Source organism: Psittacula echo, assembly GCF_963264785.1.
Source record: "Psittacula echo genome assembly, chromosome: Z".
Lineage (NCBI taxonomy): Eukaryota > Metazoa > Chordata > Aves > Psittaciformes > Psittacidae > Psittacula > Psittacula echo.
The window spans coordinates 20,785,521-20,809,892 of NC_137742.1; the positions used below are offsets into that span (position 1 = coordinate 20,785,521).

The 24,372-nt window shown below is 38.8% G+C and overlaps 2 protein-coding genes across 2 annotated transcripts in view; both read left to right on the forward strand.

Moving 5' to 3' along the window:
* MAP3K1 (mitogen-activated protein kinase kinase kinase 1) overlaps positions 1-10,588 on the forward strand; it is a gene marked incomplete at its 3' end in the record, with an annotated part of 53,824 nt that extends 43,236 nt beyond the window's left edge. Inside the window, exons 10-20 of the mRNA XM_080637461.1 lie at positions 133-423; positions 855-976; positions 1,995-2,086; positions 2,336-2,525; positions 2,829-4,104; positions 4,988-5,140; positions 6,532-6,694; positions 8,200-8,331; positions 9,358-9,500; positions 9,963-10,094; positions 10,439-10,588. Of these exons, the coding sequence (XP_080493587.1) occupies positions 133-423; positions 855-976; positions 1,995-2,086; positions 2,336-2,525; positions 2,829-4,104; positions 4,988-5,140; positions 6,532-6,694; positions 8,200-8,331; positions 9,358-9,500; positions 9,963-10,094; positions 10,439-10,588 (2,844 nt within the window). The remainder of the gene's footprint in view (positions 1-132; positions 424-854; positions 977-1,994; positions 2,087-2,335; positions 2,526-2,828; positions 4,105-4,987; positions 5,141-6,531; positions 6,695-8,199; positions 8,332-9,357; positions 9,501-9,962; positions 10,095-10,438) is intronic.
* Positions 10,589-15,524: 4,936 nt separating this feature from the next.
* On the forward strand, positions 15,525-23,786 carry SETD9 (SET domain containing 9; the record flags this gene model as incomplete). The annotated part of the gene is made up of 6 exons (XM_080638661.1): positions 15,525-15,660; positions 16,615-16,979; positions 18,770-18,893; positions 20,100-20,215; positions 21,424-21,529; positions 23,699-23,786. The coding sequence occupies exons 1-6, from the start codon at positions 15,575-15,577 to the stop codon at positions 23,784-23,786; spliced, it is 885 nt and encodes a 294-aa protein (XP_080494787.1). The 5' UTR covers positions 15,525-15,574.
* Between the last annotated feature and the right edge of the window lie 586 nt (positions 23,787-24,372).

Here is a 24,372-nt window from a genome sequence, read left to right on the forward strand (position 1 = left end):
GGCTTCTTAAGGTGTTTGTTTGTTTGGTTTTTACCAGAAACATTTCTTTGTTGTTCTTGATCGCTCTTCTTGGGTACTTTAGTTGCAGTATCACTCAGTTTGACTTCTGCAATGTTGCTTGTTCCTTGGCAGGTATTTGGGATGGAGTTAGTTGGCTGTTTGTTTTCTCGGAACTGGAATATACGAGAGATGGCACTTAGACGTCTTTCCCATGATGTTAGTGGTGCTCTATTACTGGCTAATGGTGAAAGCACAGGAAATTCTGGAAGTAGCAATGGAAACAACACAAGTGCTGGAGCTCTGGGAGCAGCTAGTGGGTCATCTCAGACCAGTATCTCAGGAGATGTGGTGGTGGAATCCTGCTGCAGTGTGCTGTCCATGGTCTGTGCTGACCCTGTCTACAAAGTGTATGTTGCTGCTTTAGTAAGTAGTTGTTTTCTTGTTGTATTCTAGTAATTTCAAAACCTCTTCATTTTTGAAGGGGAGGGAAGGGGAGGTGATGGATGAAGTCAGGAATCCTAGTAATCATTGTTTGGCACCACTCATAACTTTTAATCATCACCTGAAATTGGGATGAGCAAAATCCTCAGCAAGAGTTAAATGGTGTAACTCCACTGGCCAAATAAAAGGAAATGCTTACTACAGTGCTAAGTATTAACAGTACTTGTATGACTAGGTTCTTTCCAGTCTCTAAAGATACATGACTACTCCTAACAGTGAACATGTAGTAAGCTGTTTATCATTTGAATGTTTCACTGGTATTTTGAATGCAATTTATATAAAACTATTTAAAACTCTTTAAAAATGTGTAGCTGATTTAATTTCCTGGGTATTGCTTTTTTCCTTTCTCTTAGAAAACTCTGAGAGCCATGCTGGTGTATACTCCCTGTCATACTTTGGCAGAGAGAACTAAACTACAGCGACTTCTCAAGCCAGTGGTAGAGACTATATTAGTTAAATGTGCTGATGCCAACAGGTATGATGTCTTATGAACTTCACATTCTTTTTGGATTGTTACTGAAATGTCTCTAAGCTTCATTTATGGTATTTATGTGGAACAAGGAGACCATTTGTAGTTGGTGATGAACTGTGTGAATCATAAGTATAAATATATCATGTTAAAGTCTGATTGCTACCAGCAAACACTTGGCTTTAAAGATGCAGGTTTTGAAGGCACTGTACTGTACTTTTCAGAAACTTACAGATCTTAAATGATACTTTCATAAAGCCTTTTTCTCCCTTAAAGTAAAGGAAGATGTTAGGTGCAGTCAGCAACCATCCCCTCCATCTCAGATGATACTGTCTTGGTTTAATGCGTCCTTAAGCAGTCAGCAAGTACCCTTCAGCAAGTACCAATCATGTGTTTCCTACTTCAGCAAAAGCTGTTGCACATCTGTGCCATGAAGTGTTAATGTAACACTTCTACTTTTGTTTTTTACAATGTGATATTAGGAGATAGCTGTTGTGAGTAAATGCCCTTGGCATTTCTGGCTTGAGTAGGCCTTGTCTTCCTGTCCCTAGCTACCCAGTTTGATTTGCTGGACCAACCATTTCTTCTTTACGTGTGGTGTAAAATAGGTGCAGAAGTCCACCAGCTTGATTTTTGTCTGTTTAGGTTTAGTTTCTAAGCAGCATTTCTTCTGATACTGTGGCTAGAGATGCTCAGGCAGTAGTCTAGCAATAGAATATCTAAAGTTAAAGGAATAAGTGAAATCAGACGCTCCTGGATGCCTGTTTTTGCAAGAGGAAGAGGTCCTACTTGGTTTTTTGTTTATTAGTGATAGACATTACACTTCTGGAAGTATCATTGTAAAAAATCCTACAACTATTGGTAGGTTACAGACGGGGGATTGTAGAAATTATTAGGAATAAAGTGATGTGAAATCATTTTCCACACACAATTCTAAGCTAATGATTATTGCAATATAATTATTAGACCGTTTTTCTCTGAAAGCATCTACTAAGAGAGTTACTTTTGTTTTAATTTCTTACAGTCGAACAAGTCAACTTTCAGTCTCAACACTATTGGAGATGTGTAAAGGCCAAGCAGGCGAGCTGGCAGTTGGGAGAGAAATACTTAAATCTGGTAAAAATAGCTTTTCATATATAAATGAATTATAATTAGAAGCAAATATACTGAAGTGTTTTAAATTTAATACAGGATTTATTCAGTATCAGCATGACAAAGAGCACAGTATTTCAGCAGTTTGGGAGGGTGATAATTTGGGCACACAATGTGTATTTCTGTAAATATAGTCCTGATATTTATTGAACTGAACTAAGATAATTGATTGTGACCATATCTAATCCTTAATTTATCAACTTTATTTTATAGGATCCATTGGTATTGGTGGTGTTGATTATGTCTTAGCTTGTATTCTTGGAACCCAAACTGAATCTAGCAACTGGCAAGCACTACTCGGGCGACTGTGTCTAATAGACAGACTGCTGTTGGAATTTCCTGGTGAATTTTACCCCCACATTGTCTGTGGAGATGTTCTGCAGGCTGATACTGTAGTAGACAGGTACTTGCTTACACTATGTGACTATTACTCTTTGTAGTTGAATGTGTTGTTAGTGACTTCTTAAAAAAAGCCAGTTGTTCCAAGTCCTGTAAACAAATAGTATATGTTTATATGCAAAAGTGTCCTTACTGTATTGAGTATATGGTTGCCTTTTGTTAAAACTTCTGACCTGTGAATCAGTTTTGAAGCACCAGTGTAACAGTAAGTCTCCTTTCTGCTAAATAAGTTCTCTTGAAATGGCTTTCTTGGCACTAATTAACTCAAGCATGTTGGTTTATAGAACACCTCTTTTCTTTTTTTTAGGTATAAGAAGCTTCTCTCCCTCTTAAGTTTCGCCTTGCAGTCAATTGACAATTCCCACTCAATGGTTGGTAAACTATCACGGAGAGTATTTTTGAGTGCAGCAAGAATGGTGGCAAGAGTGCCCCATGTTTTTGTAAAGCTGTTAGAAATGTTGAGTGTGACAAGCTCCACTCATTATGCAAGGATGCGCCGACGTCTGATGGCAATAGCAGATGAAATGGAAATTGCAGAAGCCATCCAGCTAGGCATGGAAGACATGCACTCTGGGGAATGCCAACATGAGGACTTTTTGCAGCCACCTGTACCAGATAACTCTCCGGAAGCCACAGAAAGTAATACTCCTAACAATACTGTCCAGTTATCAGGGAAAAGTGGGAAAGGGTTAAGTGATAAAAAAATGAGTGCAAGTCCAGAGGATGTTTCTGAGATGCTGGCTGGCCTTGCTGTGGGACTTCCTGTTTCATCAGCAACCACTGAGCAACCAAAGCCAGCCATTCAAACAAAAGGAAAAACCCCCAGTCAGTGTGTGAACTCCTCTCCTTCATCCAATCATCCCCAGTCACTATTCCCAACACTTCCATCTCCTTCAAACCCATCTGTACCAGCTGGCACTGTAACAGATGTCTCTAAACTCAGAACTCCGGGATTTGTTCCCTGCAAAATCCCCTCACCTTCTCCTCAAACACAGCGGAAGCTTTCTCTCCAGTTTCAAAGAAGCTATTGTGAAAATAAAGAATCAGAGAAGCTCTCTCCAGTTTTTACCCAAGCCAGGCCATTGCCATCCAGTCACATACACAGGCCAAAGCCATCACGGCCCACCCCAGGTGATGTGAACAAGCAGGGAGAAACCTTAAAAAACAGTATGACACTTGATCTGAATGATATTTCACAATGTGATGGCAATAGTAGTAGTAGCAGTGCAGTTATACCAAGTGAAGAGACGGTGTTTACACCAGTAGATGAAAAATGTCGACTGGATGTTAATGCAGAGCTCAATTCTAGTATTGAGGACTTGCTCGAGGCCTCCATGCCAACGAGTGATGGCACAGTTACATTCAAGTCTGAAGTTGCAGTTCTTTCTCCTGAGCGGGCAGAAAATGATGATACTTACAAAGATGATGTAAGTCATAATCAGAAATGCAAAGAAAAGATGGAAGCTGAAGAGGAAGAAGCTTTAGCTATTGCTATGGCAATGTCAGCGTCTCAAGATGCTCTGCCAGTAATTCCCCAACTACAGGTCGAAAATGGTGAAGATATCATAATCATTCAGCAGGATGTAAGTATACGTATGGGAATTTAGCATAAGTCACAATTGAGATTCACTGAATTTATAAAGTAGGGCTGTTATATTTCTGAAGTTACACAAAACACACAGATGCTCAATACCTTCTAAGAGTTGGAATATAAACATGTTGCCAGTTGAGGGTGCTGACAGAATTCTTCCATATTATTAACAAGTTTAGAGAGGTTATTTGGAAGAGAAACATATATACGCTTATGTCATATACCAGCCTTTCAAAAGGCAGAAAAGGAAATGTAGAAACTGGGGAATCAGAAAATGAGAGCAAAGTTTTTAAGTAGAACTGTGCTGAATCTTAATGCTGATCTACTTTGAAGGCAACTGTGTAAAAGCAAACAAGTTTCTGAAAGAAAAGGTAGAGTCGGAAGAGAATTTGTTGTCAGTGCATCTTGAGAGAGAAGATGCAAGATCCTTTAAGAGTCAGAAAAAACATACTTGTTTGTAAATACACAAAAGCCTAAGAAATAAAAATCAAGAAGTATTTTATTTGTGATCCTTTGACTGATTTAACATGTGAAGCACAAAATTGGGGAAGTAAAACAAACAACATTATTTTGGTTCTGCTTACTATAGGGGCTAATGAAAGCCTTAACTAGATGTGAGGTCAGGAATGAAAAAGTTGTGTCATTAAATCTTGCCTTTCTTCTTTGGATAGTAACATAGAGGCAGCTCTGTTCTTGCAGTAGAAGTATGTGGACTACAGAACACACTGGTGTTCCGATCTCAGCTGAAAAGTATATAACCTGCAGAACACAGAACTGTAGGGGGAGAGGCATAAGAGCTTGGATATTTCATGACTTTCCAGGATGCCTACATTTTATGTGCGTGCTGGTAAACTGATTTCAAATTTAATTTGCAGACAGCAGAAACCCTGCCTGGACATACCAAAGCAAAACACCATTACAGAGAAGATGCAGAATGGCTTAAAGGTCAGCAAATTGGTCTTGGAGCTTTCTCTTCCTGTTACCAAGCTCAAGACGTAGGAACGGGGACATTAATGGCTGTAAAACAGGTAAATATTTCAAATACTTCACTTTCTTGACTATACTGTGCTTGTTTTTCTTCAATATTTCTTTGGAATATTAAATATAAAAGCTCTCTGCTCTCACAGACTTCTTGTATTCCTTGTTTCCTATGTTCTCTATTGTTTTCTCGCATAACAAAGTCTTTATGTGCATATTAACATAACGTGTTCAGGTTTTTACTTCTCCTTAAACTGAAAGCAAACAAACAAAAACCACTGTACTTTTTTATATGCACACTTTTTTCATAGTTCTTCAAATGCATTTTTATTTTTATTAAGTCCATAAATGAGCGACAGTTAGGAATGCAGCCCAGATTTCCTGATTCCAAATAAATTCCATATATGCAAGGTAGCTATTAAAAGTAGTTTCCCCTTACTTGTCATGTTGCTTTTTGGTTTGGGTTTTTTTCCCCTGAAAATAGTTTCAGCAGAGGAAATGTAATTTAATGCTTTTTTCTGCTGATCTAAAAGCAGACTTTAAGGCAACTGTTTTTAATACTTAAATGAATAGACAGAGAATTGTGACTGTGAAGAGGCTCAAATGCACATTCTTCACTCAAGATTCTTGGAGGTTCTAGGTGTGAGTAAATCTTTGACACTTAAGGTGCCCTAGGTCTAAATCAGTGATGCCAACACAGAGAGAATCTTAGTTCTAACATTTCAGTCTAGAATTGATAAGAAACTTACATTTAGGGAATTCAGCAATTTCAAGGCATTTAGTCAAGGAAAGAATATCTGCCATCAGCTATTCCATCTTTGAAACTCTCTTGTTTGTGAAAGAGTAGGACTGTCCATGTAGTCGTTTAGGCTTCTCCTGCAGATACAAAGTTGATTCTGATGCCCAGAGGAGATTCTCTGCAGCATATTGTTATTTCAGATTTAATATGGATCAGAGCTGGGATTGGCTCCAGTTCCATTACGTGACTTCTGATCTGTTTCCCTCACCACCATCACACCCCCATTGAATTTCTGGGATAAAAGATTTAGTTATGAAACAGCTAGTATGGCATTCAAATCATAAAATTCTGACAAATAATGTTGTCATAATCACATTTTGATCCTTACCTTTCCTCCTTTTCTTCAACATCTGGAATTTTTTTTCCTAGTTGATGCAGAGGAGAGTGAAGAGGGAAATTTCCTCACTCCATTCTTGGAGATATTTTTGTTAACATTTTCCCAGAAGATCACTCTTAATTTTCTGTGACTGTCTCACATGGGGATACATTCAGCTGAAGAAGCTTGAGATAGAAGAGTACTTGCTTTTTACAGATAGTGAAAAGGGACAGAAAACCATCCATTCTTGTTACTGTAATGAAGGGGGGGGTTACAAGACTGGTAAATTATGTAAGGTAAGTCTGAATACCTGTATTTCAAAACAGGTGACATATGTCAGGAACACATCATCCGAGCAAGAAGAGGTAGTTGAAGCACTGCGAGAAGAAATAAGAATGATGAGTCATCTGAACCATCCTAACATCATTCGAATGTTGGGTGCTACATGTGAGAAGAGCAACTATAACCTCTTTATTGAATGGATGGCAGGTAAACAGCTACTGTGCCAAAGAAAATGAAGAAACTGGTTGAGTCTAGAACTATGTAATTTCATATTGCGTTTTGCATCACTTCAGTTTGCAAATTTGTATTTTCATTGCTCTTGGTAACCAGTATAAAGGTCTACTTACAGAACAGCTTAAGTGGTCGTAGCAACACTCACCGGTGCATCCTTTTTTTGATTTGGAATTTTCCATGCCTAATCTGTGATATAGTTAAAGCAGGAGAAAGCCCTGAACAAAAGTTCTAATTTTTCCTCAGTTTCTGAATTCAAATGGAGAATTAGAAACTTTGCATTTTAACAGGCTGCCCAGGGCAGTGGTGAAATCACTCTCCCTGGAAGTGTTCAAAAGCCATGTAGACAAGGCCTTTAGTGACACGGTTTAGTGGTAGACTTGGCAGTCTTAGGGTAATGGTTGGATTTGATGATCCTAAAGGTCTCTTCCAACCTGGCTGATTTTATGATTCTAAACAGTTGCATTTTTTGGTGCATTTTTTACTGTAAAGTTTGGAATAGCTGTCACTTGTTTTTGTCCCAAGTGTTTTCATAAAAATTGTGTGAGGTAACAAGCCAAAAGACATTTAAGAACTTAAAGTAAATTTGTAATTTAATAATAAGTAGTAAGCAGGATGCTTCAGGAAAAACATGTTCAAATCTCAAGTAGCCATTTAGTATCAAATAGTAAAATCTTTTCATTATTGTAGAAGCAGGGACAAGAAAGTCTATATCTTTTTTCTTTTTTTTTTTTTTTTAAAGGAGCTTTATTAATTTTGTGATGAGGTTATATGTCCGGTTTGCCACGACTGTATTTGGTGTTATATATGCCATTATTTCTCACAAAAGAAAGCATTGCACCTTAACTTACATTCTTTGGCAGAAACCACTTAGCAATACCTACATGCTAACAAGCAAAGCCCAAGTATGTGTTATTACAAGAAGTAGTGCAGAAAATAACTTTCTCAAAACTAAGGGTTGGGTTTTTTTGAGTATAATTTTCCTGACATAATATTTAGATAATAAAATACCTCATTCAAGCCTAACTTCTATTAGAATACTTTGAGAGGCACAATGGAAATCAAAAATCTTGAGGATTTATATATCAACTGGGGGGGAAGAAGGGGAAGAGGAAGATAATGCTTTTTCTTGCTTTTCTACTTGCTTCTGTATATTAATACTTGGATAGTAACAGAAGTAAATTAAGATCCTCAGAGGGAGTGCTTGCTGGAGGCACTTATCTGTTGCTCCGAAGAAAGCTCCTGCTTAAATGTTAATGCAAAATATGGATAAATACGTGTCTTTAATGTGTACAGTTCCAGGTAGAAAGTAATTAAGTATATTGCTTTCTGCCTATGAAACTTTTTTATGTGCTGGGGGAGGAAATATAAACTAGGGATACCAATACTAAGTTCCAATGTCAGGAAGCAGTGCTGCATTCTACTAATAAAAAATGTAAGTGATAACAAAATGTTTTTGGGCTTTCTTTCCTATTTTCTAGGGGGCTCAGTTGCTCATTTGTTAAGTAAATATGGAGCCTTCAAAGAATCGGTTATTATTAATTACACAGAACAACTGCTACGTGGCCTTTCTTACCTCCATGAGAACCAGATAATCCATAGAGATGTTAAAGGTAAGAACTACCTGGAATGTCTTTTCAAATGGTATATTCAGAAAGCAGCAACCTGGAATGTCTTTTAAAAGGGATATTTGGAAAGCAGCATCTAGTTTGGATTGAGAACTATTGCTTCTTTCAAATACCATCTTAGGAGTGCTATTTCTCTTGTGTTCTCTGATCGTTCTTAAGAGTCTTTAATTACTGAAATTAATCAGAATGTTCATAGCATGCTTGGGGATATTTGCTACTTGTGCTGATAGTTTAGAAAAATTGGTTTTCTGAATTAGTTCAAATAAAATATGAAGTTGCCATGTAGCTTTGAAGATTGCTAGTTTAACATAAATGTTTACACTGAAATAATAGTAAAATCTGTGAGCAAACAAAGATAAAGGGGTCAGGTTTCCAGTGTCTAGGAATACTGTGATGAGTTTTCTTCATCCTAATTGAACATAAATACAGTTGCATTGTGTTTGGACAAAATGTGGACTTCACTGGGAAATACCAGTCTTACTAAACTTTTCCCTTTAATGTCAGTAACTGTCCATGAACTGGTGAGATACTCAGATAAGTAGCAATGTAGCTGTGGCAAATATTTGTCTTTTAATATTTGTTCTTGAAATAGGAAAACTTTTAATTCACTCGCTAATTCTCTTCAAGACAACCCAAAGTTGCTTAAGCATGAAGTAAGTTTAAATTTCACAGGCAGCTGCAGACAATGAAAACCTTCAGGGTTTTTGGTCACCATTTTCTTTCATTATTCTATCTCCAGGCATTGCTCCAAAATCCTGTGTTTGCCTTACTTTGAAAGTTTTACTGCTTCTCTAAATCTCTGACAGTCTCAAGCTGTGTGTAGTATCATTCGGGCATAACAGAAAACTGACATTATTAGACTTCGTCCTTGATTTTTAGATTTTCATGATACTGGGGATGGAGAACATCAACAGATGCATAGTTTTGAAACAGAGGGTGGAAGAGTGTCTGTTCATCCTTTTGCCTGTAACAGAAAGCCAACTAGCAATATTTTTATTATACTGTTGACAGGTGCCAATTTGCTAATTGACAGCACAGGTCATAGATTAAGAATTGCTGATTTTGGAGCTGCAGCCAGGTTGGCATCAAAAGGAACTGGTGCTGGAGAGTTTCAGGGACAGTTGTTGGGAACTATTGCATTTATGGCACCAGAGGTAAGAAACCAGTTTCGGAAGTTACTTCAAAAACTTCATTTAAATTCTTTGAGCTAATTCATACAGCCAAATAACAGAAAATTGCCGTAAATGCTTCAAATATATGTTAAATGTACTTGTTACAAAGAATGATTCTAACATGGAAGTAATGACATTTCTTTCTTGCTGTCAAGTTGGTTTAATTAGTTTGTTACAAGATATATCCGTCCAGGTATTGTCACTAAAGCCCAAACAACCCTTTGGTCAAAAGCTGTTGCAAGGTACTCATGTTTTTCCCCTGATCAGGCATTTTATTTAGTAGCTCTCTACAGCTGTATAAATCTTACTATATTTACAGCACTGATCACTGTATCAACCTGAAATGTCAATCAGAGTGCACTTAGCTGATGATATCAGGGGGTTTTACATCTAAATTACTTAAATAATTAAGCAGATAATCTGAGCTTTGGTCTGTCTGTTCAGGTTCTGAGAGGCCAGCAGTATGGTAGGAGCTGTGATGTATGGAGTGTTGGCTGTGTTGTTATAGAAATGGCATGTGCTAAACCTCCCTGGAATGCGGAGAAACACTCCAATCATCTTGCTCTGATATTCAAGGTGAGTTACTTTGTTGCTACCAATATGCTGCAAAAGATGCTGACTAATTTAATAAACAGCAATATGAATTACAAAAATGTATGCTAGTAGGGGTTGTTGCAATAGCTCTTCTTTATGTTGGAGCTGTTAATACAAAATTAATACTAATACCAACATAATGGTACCTGCTTTTTTTATTTTTTATTAAAGCAGTAATGACCTTCAGATGGCAGTAGAAAATATGCTAAGTGGAGAAAAGCTCATAAATACAACTTGTCATCTGAAAATTATAAGTTTGCGGAACATTTTGGGGGTAGGAGAGGGTTCTTGAGTGACTTCTAAAAAGTTATTTTCCCTTTGTTCAGATTGCTAGTGCAACTACGGCTCCATCAATCCCTACACATCTCTCTCCTGGCTTGAAAGATGTGACTCTTCGGTGTTTAGAACTTCAACCTCAGGACAGACCCCCATCAAGGGAGCTGCTGAAACACCCAGTCTTCCGTACTACATGGTAGCTACTTATGTACAAGGCTGATATACTGAAGAAGATGCTACTGTATATATAATAACTGTCTCACAGTGCAGTTAAGCACAGCAAATTGTATTACTCTGCTGGCCTTAATAATAGATACATCAAGGACTTAAGGCCAGTGGAGGACCCTATCTAAGGATGTGATTGACAAATCGAGATCTTTACCTAAGCTCAGTATGCAATGTTTCACAACTTGTGCAGAGATTTGTAAACTGTGCCTTTTTCAAATATCTGGCTTTTTGTGAACACAAAAGCATTTTTCCTTAAATCTGCATGATTATTTAGCAGATAAGTGATTTTTATTTTATTTGGAGCACTTTTTCAGCAATATTAGCAGCTGAGGGGCTCGAGATATACTTCAATATAGCAATCACTGTTCTATTTTACATCAGTTAGATGTAAGCAGAGGGTTCTGCAATTAATCAGTTTTCAGAACTGGTTAAAAGGAAGTTCTGTATTTGTCCCTTTCAATTATACAAAGTTCTCTGAGTAACAAATCCAAACATTGATGGATACTTTAAAAACATTTTACCTTCCTTCAAGTACGATCAGGCATTTATGGTTCACTGTGCATTTATTGCTGGCCATGTAATTTCTTTTGAAATTAGTTTGTTTTCATTGTATTTTTAACTTTGAGATAAAGGGGATATTTTAAAATAGTCTTTAGAAAAAGATGCAAGCTGTGTCATGAAACATCATTGTGACACAAGGGTTTTAAAAACAGATTTGCTGGAAATCTGGAATAAAATAAAATACCACCTTCAACAAGGTAGTGTTGAAGGCTCTGATAGTAAAGGTTATTTAAATGAACAGTTTAGTCTGAATCATCCTAAAAGTTGCTGAGCCTTTTTACATAGCAGCTTCTTCTGGCAAATCACGTAGAGAAGTTTCATGTCAAAGGCTCTAAACCCAGCTCCTGTTAAAGATTATGGGAGGCTTTGTCCTGTACTTCAGTGGGAGCAGGTGCAAACTATGAGCAAATCTCATTCTTTGTGTAACAAAGCTGAGGTCACATTCTCTACTGATAATAAGTTTTACCTGCTGTTTTCCTTCTGCCATACATCATCTATTTACTGTAGCCATTAGTGATAATTTAATTTGAAAATGTTAAAAATATTACCACAAGAAAGGTATTTATTTTAACAAGAAACAAACTTGGACTTGAAAAGCAAGATAAAGTAAAATGTGAAGTAAAGCTTCACCTCTAGTGCAAAACTTGTGGGTTTTAGCGGGTGTTTTTTTAAAAACAGGTTTTTAAAATTATTTTAAAGGCAGGCTTTTAGATTCTGATGCATGTAATTCTGAAGGAAAATGGCAGCTTTTTTCTTTTGCTTTTATTAAAGGGGATCTTTTTAAATCAAATACTGATTGTGTTTAATCCTTTTGGAGAAAAATACTGTTTGTCTTCTAACTCTTCAGAAGCCAGTTGGATTGTTGGACTGAAATAGAATTGGTTATTTCAAAGACTCAGGACAAACTAAATAAGCTATAGTACCTTAAAAATGTACAACACAAATTGGAAGTAAAACATCTTTAAGATAAGTTTACAGAAATGATAGTGCTCATACTAATAAAGAAAAAGCGGTGTCATTAGTTGTGAATGTGTTTCTTTTGGAAATTTTACATTCCTTTGTTTTGGAAGATTGGTGGACTTCGAAGAGTTAAAAAGATAATATTGAAATGTGAAGTTTGGTAGCTCTGTTTTGTACTTGACTTTTTTGGTTTTTTGACCACTTTAGAATTTCTCATTCTAGTAAGATTGTTTCCAAGTCTTTCTTATGTGCAAGCTTTAAAGGATGCACTCTTGCCAATTCATGTACTGGAAGATCAGTTGTCAGATTAATACTGTTTCTGACAGAAACGTAAACTGTATAAACTGATGAACCTCAGCTAATCAGTATTACTTTGTAGATCACCATGCCTACCACATTTCAAACTCAAACTGCCTCTTGGTGTCCAAATGCATTTGTTTGAGTTTGTTTGCATTTACCTTGGCTTGCTGGTAATTGTGGTGTTTTTAAAATGCAGATGTGATGTAATATTCTTATTTTCTTTGGATCAAAGCTGGACTGAAAATTGTATCGTGTAATTATTTTTTCGTGTTCTTAATGTTATTTGGTACTTAAGTTGTAAATAACGTCTACTGCTGTTTATTCCAGTTTCTACTACCTCAGGTGTCCTATAGAGTTTCTTCTACCAAAGTTCACTTTCACAATGAAACTATATTTGCTATGTGACTGATTCCTAAGACTTCCAGGGCTTAAGGGCTAACTTCTATTAGCACCTTACTGTGCAAGCAAATTTTACAGAGATCTCTGGGTTAAGAAATTTGGCTTCATTGTATCCTTTGTTATTTTAAATATATCAAGATATTTTAATTAAAAATTTTTACCCCATTGAACCAATTTTATATAGTATAATTTGTATGTATTTTGGTGGTCTCTGTCTTTATAGTAAATAAAAGCTTTTGAACAAATCTTCTCCTTTGATTATTGTAAACATATTCAGTTTACTGATGTGAATAAAATTTCTGGTACACCTCACTGTTTAAACACAATTTTCATACACAGTATTAGTTTCTAATATTAAATTGCATTAATATTAAATCTAACATTAAATCTAATATTAAATCTAACATTAACTCTAACATTAAATTATTAATTATTATTGGCTGATATATATATATCAGTTTTACCAAAGAATGCTTGAATAAAGGGCAGGAACAAGCACTAATTTTTTTAATACTGATGATAAATGTGTGAATTTCTCTTATGAAACACTGTAGCTATGAACTTTGCTTGCTTATTCCTTAGATAAAACATGAAATGCCTAAATTTTGCATTACTGCAAATGTAGCTATTAATTACCAAGTCAGGTGAGCTGATCTGGTTAGATCAGTTCTGGAGCCATTGAGGTGGGAAGTCAATCTGCTATTTCATGTTTTCAGTGAAATTATTCTTTTCCTTGCGATTTAAGTAGCAAATATAAGCCTTTCCTTATTCAGACCCTCTGAATACATATTGCAAAGCTAGAGCTTGTTTCAGTTGCTTGTCTTACGTTTTTTATTTTTTTGGTTGGTTGGTTGGTTGGTTAGTTGGTTGGTTTGGGGGGGGTGGGGGGTGTTAATTTTTAAAATTAATCCATTTTTTAATAATGGAAAATCCAGTGTTCTGTAGCCTTGTTTGTGAGATCTAAATTCTACATCTCATGAGACCCCACCTGCAGTACTGTGTCCAGCTCTGGGTGCCCCAGCACAAGACGGACATGGGCCTGTTGGAGCAAGTCCAAAGGATGAAGATGCTTAGAGGCCTGGAGCACCTCCTCTATAGAAACGGGCTGAGAGAGCTGGGCTTGTTCAGCCTGGGAAAGAGAAGGCTTCAGAGAGACCTTAGAGCAACTTCCAGTGCCTAAACAGGCCTACAAGAAATCTGGAGAGGGGCTTCTTACAAGTAGTGACAAGTCAATGGGGGAATGGCTTTAAACTGGGATAGTGGAGATTCAGATTAGAAATTCTTTACCGTGAGGGTGCTGAGGAGCTTGCACAGGGTGCCCAGAAAAGCTGTGGATGCCCCATCCACAGTGTTTTAAGTGTTCAAGGCCAGGGTGGATGGGGCTTGGAGCAACCTGGTCTAGTGGAAGGCATCACTGCCCAGGGCAGGGGGTATGGGACTGAATGAGCTTTAAGGTCCTTTCAACTCAGACCATTCTATGCTTCTATGATCACTCTTTTTACAGTCTCCCTTCTTTATGTGGCTTTCTCCAAATAGAAATGAATGTGTCAATTCGCCAGCAAAAATTGGCAACAGAAATCTTCTGTTACAATACCTGATTTTTAAAATCAGAAAAAATTGTTAACAGAAATATCAAGAAGGAAAATGTATAACAAAGATTAAATATAAATTGAGTCTAGTGTATCTTCTTTTATTTGATTTACTACAGAATTGAATCTTACAGTACTGTGTGGTAATTGCCATGTTGCAGTCTCCTTTTTAGGAACAAGGAATGGCAGAGATCACTGTCCCAGCAGCCAGCTGTAAATGTCAAAGACACCTACGTACAGAAATGCGTTTTCATTTGCAAAGGGCATGTTCAGTTCTTCTGAAGGCAAGTAGTAAACTAGGCTCACTTTGGTTTTTCTGATGGGAGTAATATTACGTTCAGCGTTCCACATGACAGTCACATGTTGAAGTCTGATGGTGTCTCAACTTCACAAGTTCTTGTTGAAAGGTAACAACTGCTTCCAGAGCGCGTTGGGGTGTCACGATGACCGTGTGTTTCCTCATCACCATCTGAGCAGGAAACTTGTATGAGTGGCCGCTTCTGACCTGACTTCCACCTCCCTGGACACTGTACCTCCCTTACTAAAGTTTCTCCCATTGCTTAATGTTCCTTGCTGAGCTGAATCACGAATGTGAAAGGCTTTCTAAGAACCACGCTGTGCGCATATGGTGGCAAATGTGCACGTTGTTTTCCTATAGCACGCAGCTGCTGGAATCCGGAAGTTGCGAATCCTGACTTTTCTTCCCTGTTATTACCAAGGAAGCCCAGCAGATGGCAGGGAAGCCTTATAAGGCAGCGGCTACGCTTTTTCCCTTTATTTCCCTCAATTATTTCAGTTTTTAATGTATCACCGCTTGGCTCCTCTTCTGTGTCAGTGCCTCACCTCCCTCTCAGTGGAGAACTTCTTCACTCTACTCTAACACAACCCTCTTTTAACGCGCAATTAATAACCCTGTTATTGCATCCCTCCGGCCGACGACTAGAGCCCGCCCCTTGTCCCGGCTCCTCCGACCCACGGGGGCCGCTGGACCTAACTGACCAATGGTAGCTCCGTACGCGCAGACGGCACAGCCCGTCCGGCGCGGTGATTGGTTGGGCTGTTCGCGCGGGCGCGGCTGGAAGGAGGGCGGTGGCCATGGCGGCCGTGAGGGAGCAGAGGTGAGGAAAGGGGTGCCGCTCGCCCGCGGCCATGCTGCGAGGGCTGCGGCGGCGGTGGGACTCCTACAAGTACCGCTTCGTGCCCTGGCTGGCTCTCAACCTCCGCCGCAAGCGCAGGTGAGGCGGAGGAGAACGTCCTGGGCGCTGCAGGGTAGCGGGGAGGTCCGCCCGGCTGTCCTTTCTGCCTTCCGGCGGCGTGAGGTGGCGGCAGCTCCTGCTGGTGTGTTTCCCGCAGGGTATTTCGGCCTGGAGTAGCTCTTGGAGCAGGGTGAGAGCTTTTCTCAAGGGACGAGGAGCTGCTGTGGCCGAGACCACGCTCCCCTGTTTCGGGAGCGACCGGACTTGCAGCATGAGCTGAGGAGCTGCCTGGTGTCCTTCGCTGGGGTTTCTGTGGGTGGTTCCTCCTTGTGTGTCACTGCACTGGCCTAAAACTCTTAACACTGGCATACTTCGAAGTGGTATTTAATGTTAAATCTAGGTAGATAGGTTTGTTTGGGGGTTGTGTGTGTGTGTGTGTTTTGTGTAGGGGCTTTTTTATGTGTTTTTGCCTAAAACTCTAATATTGGGATACTTCGAAGTGGTATTCAATGTTAAACCTAGGTAGATAGGGTGGTTTGGTTTTTGGTTATGTTTTTTGATTGTTTGTGGGGTTTTGTGGGGGTTTTTTTTGTGTGTGTGTGTGTGTGTGTGTGTGTTCTCTTTTTAAACGTGAAAGTAGTGATTGAACTTGACTGCACCATTGTTATATGTAGCATAAATCAGTCTCCCTAGTTAGAATAATGTTTGGCCTCACCTCATTTGAAGTGTAGCGAGCCATACGTAAACTTAGGAAATCACATATATTTTCTTTTTGGTCTGGCTGTCATTAAGAGCTCAGTTTAACCTACTTGTCTTGCAGCAAATGCACAGATGATGATTTTATAGTAGTCTGGGCATGAAAGAATATTTTTTAGAGTTTTTGTTTGTTTAAACCAACAGTGCATATAAGCTGCTGCTGTGAAATCACTCTTCTATATTTTATTTAGGATAAATGTAACTTTAAAATACCATTTTTTTCTTTTTCTCTTACAGGACCCTCCGATATGTTCCTGAAAGCTCCCAAGACAAAATTATCTCTGATGAAGATGTCTTTGAAACACTACTGAAAATATTCAAAGCTCTGTTCATAAATGACTTCAGTAGACAAGCACATATTTTGGCCTTTCTTCCAGAAATCAAACATAAATACCTGGAGTTAATGACTGTGGAGCAGAAGCTGTCAAAAGTACACTCATGTAACCATCTAAGTCAACATGTGTTTAGTCCAGAGGAAGTTCTGTTTAATACACTAGGGTTCATGGTTAGTCGGGACCAGAGTACCCTGGTGTCTGCTGGAACTGGAGTCTTTGTTACCAAAGGTTTTGTACCAAAGGGGACGGTTGTATCTATGTATCCTGGTAATGCAACATTCTTGTTTCTGGTTGAGTTAGATGTGATTTCTAACCATCTAATTATAGAATGCCAAAGTGCCACACTAATTTTTATTTCACAGGTTTAATTTTTGTCATCCCTTAACAAAATCACAAGTTACAATGAATGAGAATATACCTGTGTAAGCTGACTAGAGGTCTTTTGGAAATGAGCTAAGCAATATGGAGGGGGGATAATTTTATTAAAAAAACCCCGACCAAACAAAAACAAAACAAAAACCCAAACAAGTTTCAGTACTCAAAAGTTTGATTTTTCAGCTGCTAGAAAAGTTGTTCCACATTCTTGAAACACAGATGCAGGGGAGCAGTTTGAAGTAAATGAATGATACAGTTTAATTCTTGAGGGCTACTGTTGAATAAGGATCTGAGAATGAGGTTTTGAGATACCCACACAGATCAGCAGACATGACTATAAAGTTTGTCAAAGCACAAAAATGCAAATTGGAGAACGGAAGTAAAACTTTTATTTAGCAGAACTGTCTTCCATGAAGTGTATTTGGAAAATCGGCATTTCTCTGTTCCTCATTTCTTGAACCTGTATTTGCTTACATTAGAAAAAATTGTAATTCTGCCAGGATAGCCAAGCTGAAACAGCTCTGCTGAAGTGCTTTGGGTTTGTTTCTGTTTCATCTGTCAATAGAATTGTCTTTTGTATGTGATCCGTCACTTCTACCAGCATTGCCAGTCAAGACCAGTTGAAGCACTGGGCGGCGGAACATGTTTTTGCCATGGCAAAGCAGGAGCGTGGCCATTACCACTGACTAGTAAACTGGCTAATGATCAAATGACAATCACAGGGAATGAGCCTGCCACCTTGCAACTTGCTTCAAATTTCAGGCACATGCTAAATGTGAGAGTAGGTTTATTGAGAGTCACTGGTAATAGCTCATCTAGGAACGCAGGATGAGCTGCTGCCATGCTTTCCTTCTTCAGGGGCATGAAGGAAGCTGCAGGGTTGCTGGCTGGGGAAAGGACCCTATGGAGAGAGCAAGTCAGTGCTCTCCTGCTTGTTTGGCATCAAGTGCAGCCTGCTGGTGAGGCCTTCACCTAGCTCCTTGTGAGATAGCAATGAAGGGTTTCTGCAAAGGGTTTCTGCAAATGGTTGTAGAAGATGCAGTGGGTGTGAGAGATGTAAAACTGTAGTATCATGAAAACTTGCAATCTAGTCTGCAGTCACTTCTCTTTGCGTGAAACCCTGGACAGGTTAAAATCTGCCCATAGATTTGAGAAACGCTCTGCTGAAATAACTTGTCCTTTCTTGGTTTGGCATTTCCCTCTGCTGTTCCAAACAAACTCTCCAATCCAGGTGGTGGAGGGGGGTGTTTCATGTTCTTCGCTGTCTGTGTGTGCGCTTCTCAAAGACTCCTGACACAGCAGTAACAATACAGCTTAATGTCTTCAGCTGCGCTTTCCTAAACAAACTTCACGTTATGTTTTCCTCTGCAAAGCAGTCCGTTGGCTGTAATGCTTTATCTACCTCTCACATTGATTCTGGACAAAGGCCTTTTTCACGATTTCCTTCAGTGGCTTTTCTCTTTGGAATATCTCAGGTCATGTAGGGTTGGCATGTTTCTGCATCCCACAAAATTGGTCTAAAAGCTTGTAGCTTAACAAGTGTTAATGTTATTAATTAAGAGAGGAATTCTATCCCCTCTGTCTCCGTTGAATTCCTGTAGGATGGGACTGGCTGATACCGTAAGCCCATTCTGACAATTAACTTACTTTCTTCTGAAATAACCATATCTGTCTTGCAACAGGTACAGTATACAGAAAGCATGAGCCCATCTTTTTCCAGTCCCTTGGCAATCCCTTTATTTTTAGGTGCATAGATGGTGTCCTTATCGATGGGAATGATAAAGGACTATCAAGATCAGTGTACAGGTAAGCAGTCAAAAGAAATGGGGCATTGCCACTCAACTGATATCAGATAGTGGTACTAATAGTCTCAGTTCCCTTTTTTGTATACTAAATTGAGTTATATTTGAGTATCGTCCATCTGTGTGCACAAGGATAAGATCTGCTGGATGGGATCCTTTATGTACTCCTTGTATCTTCATCTGTAATGCGAGTGAGAGATGTTTTGATGTACAGAACCTGTTTACTGTAAACAAAATAGTTTTAATAGGAGCAGGATGCAGCATAAAAATTTTTAAATGCTTCTGAGCTGTTACTCAAATCTGCTTAGTGTATAAAAAAGAAAAAACCCCAAACTAAAAAGCCTCTATGTACACCTGCTAATACCACAAAGGTTACTGATAACTCTGGCTCTGTCTACCAGCGAGCAGCATTTAGGAAGGGGTCAGTAACTCTTACAATAATGATAATTATTATTATCTCACATTGGAAGAGACCCATAAGGGCCATCGGGTCCAACTCACTGCTCCTTGCAGGACTACCTAAAACTAAACCATATGACCAAGAGCATCATCCAGACACTCCTTAAACTCTGACAAGGTTGATGCTGTGACTGTTGCCCTGAGGAGCCTGTTCCAGTGACGGACCACCTCTCAGTGAAGAACCCTTTCCTAATGTCCAGCCTGGATTCCCCTGACCCAGCTAGCCTGGACTGTTTTAGCTTACCCGGAAGTATAATTTGTAGCAAGTTGTGTTCAAATATGACATGAAAAAAAACCCAAAATTAATAACAAGCAAAATGATCTAAAATAATACCTAATCTGAATAGTGATATCTAACTAATACCAGATTTTAATTCCGGGAATGAGTTTGAAGTTGATATTGTAATGATCCTTCACATCTTTAGAGGTGGATGAGATGTGTTAACACTTCTGAAATGGTAACGTTTAATGCTGATTTCTGGAACTGCATGTGGTGCTTTTGTACCGATTCTTGCACCAGAGTGTGAAAGACACCACACACTCATGGGAGGTTTAAATGTACTTTGGAAGTATCAGCAAAGTGCTGATCTGTGCACACACACACACACCGCTAGTGCTGTCCTGTCTCCCAGGTGGGTTGGACAGCCATGGCTTTGCTTAGTGACCATGACCATGGCCATTTCTGCAGGAAGAAGTACAGGTAACCCTTAAGTGAAGGAAGGATTCCTGTTAAGGCTGTTGGTCATTACAGGTCTTGCTGCAGAAGAGACCAACTAGGCCCATTTCAAATGAGTGATGAGAGCTGGCTCACAGCTGCCCCCCAGAACCCACTGGCAGTGGGACAGTATGTCAACAACTGCTCACATGGTGAGTTGCTAGGAGAATTTTCCTGTTTGTGTTTATGGATACAAATTATTTTGGAAGCGACACAGAGAATCAGATGCTGATCTGGGGGGACAGTAGTGCTGTTTAAAACAAGATAAACTCCTAATGGGATAAAAAGGTTTTGAGACCTTTTGTGGCAGCTGGGTGTTAGAATCCTTCGGTGCAGCAGCGCTTCAAATGTCCTTGTGCTTTTCTCACCAACTTCCCCAGTCTCCCTCCTGGTATGTAGAATTAAAGGCACACACCCCAAAATGTAAGATGGTGGGAAAGGATATCTGGCAAAGGACAGTATAGCTAAGGCAGCACACAGAGTTACAGATCAAATTACCATATGCAAAGTGACATATACAGTAAGATTCTGTCACTGCTTAGTTTGAACTATAAAACTTCTTTTAGACTTCCTTATGTTTATGTGCAAAATCCAGGAAACTGTTGGTATGATCTAGCTGTTGGGCATGAAGAAGGAAACTCTTCACTTATTCTATCTCATGCAGTATGTGTTGGTCTTAAAGGTCTGGAGGAATAAAGAACTCATGGGAATGGTTGTGGTTCAGAAGATTGAACTGCTAGCATACCTTCTGCTTCTAAGTGGCTTTCAGAGCCTCCAATACACTAAAAATACCCTGCCTCCACGCAGCATCCAGAAGGGTTGCTGGAGTAGCAAACGAGGTATGCTAGGAAACTGGTATGGAAACAAAGGCCATCCCATCAAACTGTTTCTCCCAGGCCCAATGTCCATGTAAGGAAAATTTTCTTCGTCCTGCTGGACAGATGGTGATTTTATCCCTGGCTTTATTCATGACATGTTCTGCCACCAGGAATTATTTTTTTAAGATTTTTTTTTTCCTCCTATAAAAGCAAATTATGTATATTAGCAACATTTAGCAATGCAGAGAGCTACCCCTGGTGCTACACAAAATTGTGCCTCTTCATACACATGTTGATAATCAGGTAATCCTGTTGAATGCAGTAAGGATGAATTAAAGCTCTTATAGTTGATTGTGTGTATATTGTGTCAGTTCAAAGTAGGACTTCAGAGGAGTGTAGTAGCTCCCAACAGAGGCATGGTTTTCAAGCTTGGTGAAGCATCTGGTACTTTTGCAGCAGTACATTTGATGTTTTTACACATCTTTAAACCCTGAGATTTTCTCAGTATCACAGAGACTTTTTTCTTTTTTTCTTGTTTCTAGAAAAAGCAGCCAACGTGTGTTATCAGGAGTTTGATGTGCCAGCATATTTTCCAGTAGAACTGAAACAGTATCTTCCAAACATTGTCTACAGCCACAACATAGAGAGGTTAGCAGTAAATCAAACAGCTCATAGATTTGTATTATACAAAGCATACTGCATGTATAAAAAAGACAAACTTTGTTGAAGAAGAATGTTATTCCATATGAAGATGAGTTACACAAAAGTGTGCACTTGTATGAAGAGCTAGCTCTTTCAGTATACTAATTTTACGTGATTTATGAGACTATTTCTTTTTGTTCCTTTTTCCACATCTTTACAAATGAGATCAGAATAGCTCCAAAGACATGTTTGTATAGGCAGTGGTTACACTGTAGTATGACTCTTCTGAATCCAATAAGGCACTAGTTATATTTTGCTTGTATCGTAGTGCCAAGGTTTTTTGAGTATGTATTTCAAATGCAGTTAGCTGCCCTTGACCAATCAAAGCCCTTCTAAGCTAGTTGAGATGTAGGCTTCTTACACTCCTGTTTTCCATGTCTTCTGCTTATTTGAGAAATAGGCTGATTAATTTGCAAAAAATACCTCCTAATAGTAATTTGTATTGAGACAAGTTAAATACTCTGCAGTATAAAGGCATGTGACTTGTAGTTACACTGCACAATTACAACATCCTCATTATGACCTGAAAATCCACGTCTTTCAGAAATTAAAACATCTAGGAATCTTTCTCAGATTTCTATTTGGAAATGTGGGAAAAGCAACAATTAGATGAATATATACAAGGAGCAGTGTACAAGAAGAGACAGTATGTCTGAGTGTCCTGTACTGGGATGTAGTCAGTAACTTTGAAGCTGTGACAAAGTAAGTTGTAATGTTGGTGATGAATTTAATAAAAAAAAGAAACTGCATCTAGAGGATATATAAGGATTTTAAAGCGGATCGTCTAGACTTTTTATGTAATTCTGGGGCTATTTTAAAACCCTTGAAATTTGGTTGGAGAAACTTATGGTGCATATTGGAAAACTGGCTTTTCCGATTAAATTTAGACTTTGTTGAGGCAGGGTTAGACACACTTGTAATCTGCAGATAAATAAAAAATGCTAATGAAAGAAAAACTGTGAGACTGAACTTTCAGGAAGCCTGAATTTTGTACTTGAAGTGTGAAAGTACATGAGCAGAGCTAAGCTACGGGACCATTTCAGGAAGGGAAAATTTTGCTCTGTTCCTTGGAATCTGTCCAAGAAAATACAGTACTTCAGTCATCAGTTCTCCCAGTGTACAGCTGCTAGATGGAAGATCCCATCTGCTTCCAGCTGCTTGTTTTGATGCTGATATTTACAGTACTGGCAACGTAGGTAATCTGGTTTCTAAATCTTTTTCTATCTTGTAAAAGAGTCCCTAGTACTTATTCACCCTTTTGTTGTTTGATTTTTTCCAAAATGGCCTCACACTGTATTTCTTAGTGGTGGGGGCTGTGTGGGTTGGTGCTGTTCTTCACTTTCGCATTCCTCAGCGTCAGAAGAATGTGCTCTCCTTCCTGGGATAGATACTCAGCTTTAGAGCATGGTCATTTACTTAAGGAGTTGGAGGGGTGGGTTCCTAAATCTCTCTAAGAAAACTGTTTGCCAGCCACTGATTTGAGCTCAGGGTTTGTGGAGAATTCGCTCATCACTGTCAGTCACAGCAGGTCTCTGATGCAGTTCAGAGAGTGAACTACAGAGAGTGGGTTTAGCCAACTAGCACCTGTAGGTGTGTCTAGAGGAATGATTTCTGCTCCATCAACCTTGCTGTAGCTTCTGTCTGTGTGTCTTTTTCTCTGTCTTGACTAATTCTTTTCAATTCTGAATAATTGTGTGAGTTGAAGTTATTTGCATACCCACAGAGGCTGTGCTTTTTATTTTGTTTTATTTTTTGAAATTATTTTGAAATTAAGTCCAGCTGGTAACTCACTGCCATGCAGCCACTTGCTCATTCTCTCTTTTTCCCCCATTCCTGGGTGGTATGGGGAGGAGAATTGAAAGAATGTAAATCCCACAGATTGAGATAAGAACAGTCCAGTAACTAAAGTATAACACAAAATTACTACTATTACTATTATTAACAATAATAGTAAAGAATAATGATAAGGGAAATAATGAGGGAGAATATAAAACTGAAAGAGGAAAAGAAACCAATAAGCAGAAGTGATGCACAATACAATTGCTCACCAGTCGCCAGCCAATAAAATAAAAGAGGACATAAAATTGTTCATATTTTGCTTTTCCTTTTTTACAGCCTCCTGCGGTGCATTGTACTTGTCACTCTGAGAGACATCAAGCAAGGAGAAGAACTTTTTTCCAATTACTACACTGTTGTCAGCTGAATTAATAAATTCAAGACTGTAGAAATCTGTGTCATTAAAATAGTTACTGAGTGGGTACTTCAAGCTTCATGAGCATTTCTACATAATGCAAGGCTGTAGTTTTACCATGTAGGAAACAAGCTCCAGGCTTGTAATTCCCTGAAAATACTCCACATTTGATGCAGAGGTGAAGGTGTAACCTTTTACATCATTAGGTTCTCAGCTGTCTCCTGTTGTTGATGTTATTGCTTATTGGTGTTCAAGCTGTCCAACAATAGCTCATAAAATAAAAACTTAGGTTCTGGACACATCAGTTAATCTGGTTTGCACAGTTGTCTGTAACTAGCTCAGTTTTACTGTTTTGCCATTTCACTTGTTATGGACACAGTATAAATTACCTCCCTCTCATGAACTGTTCCTTGGAAGATCCTCATAGTTCATGGTAATTACTATTTCTTGTTCTGGCTTTCTTGGAGTTGGTCCCTTTGGTATCTGCTTCGTTTTAGAAAGTATTTCAGTATAGCAAGTTGTCCATGTTTTTTATGAAGCCAGTTTTGGAGCAGTGCTGATGGGCACTTCAGGTGAGCCTATCAGGTGTGTGTTGTGT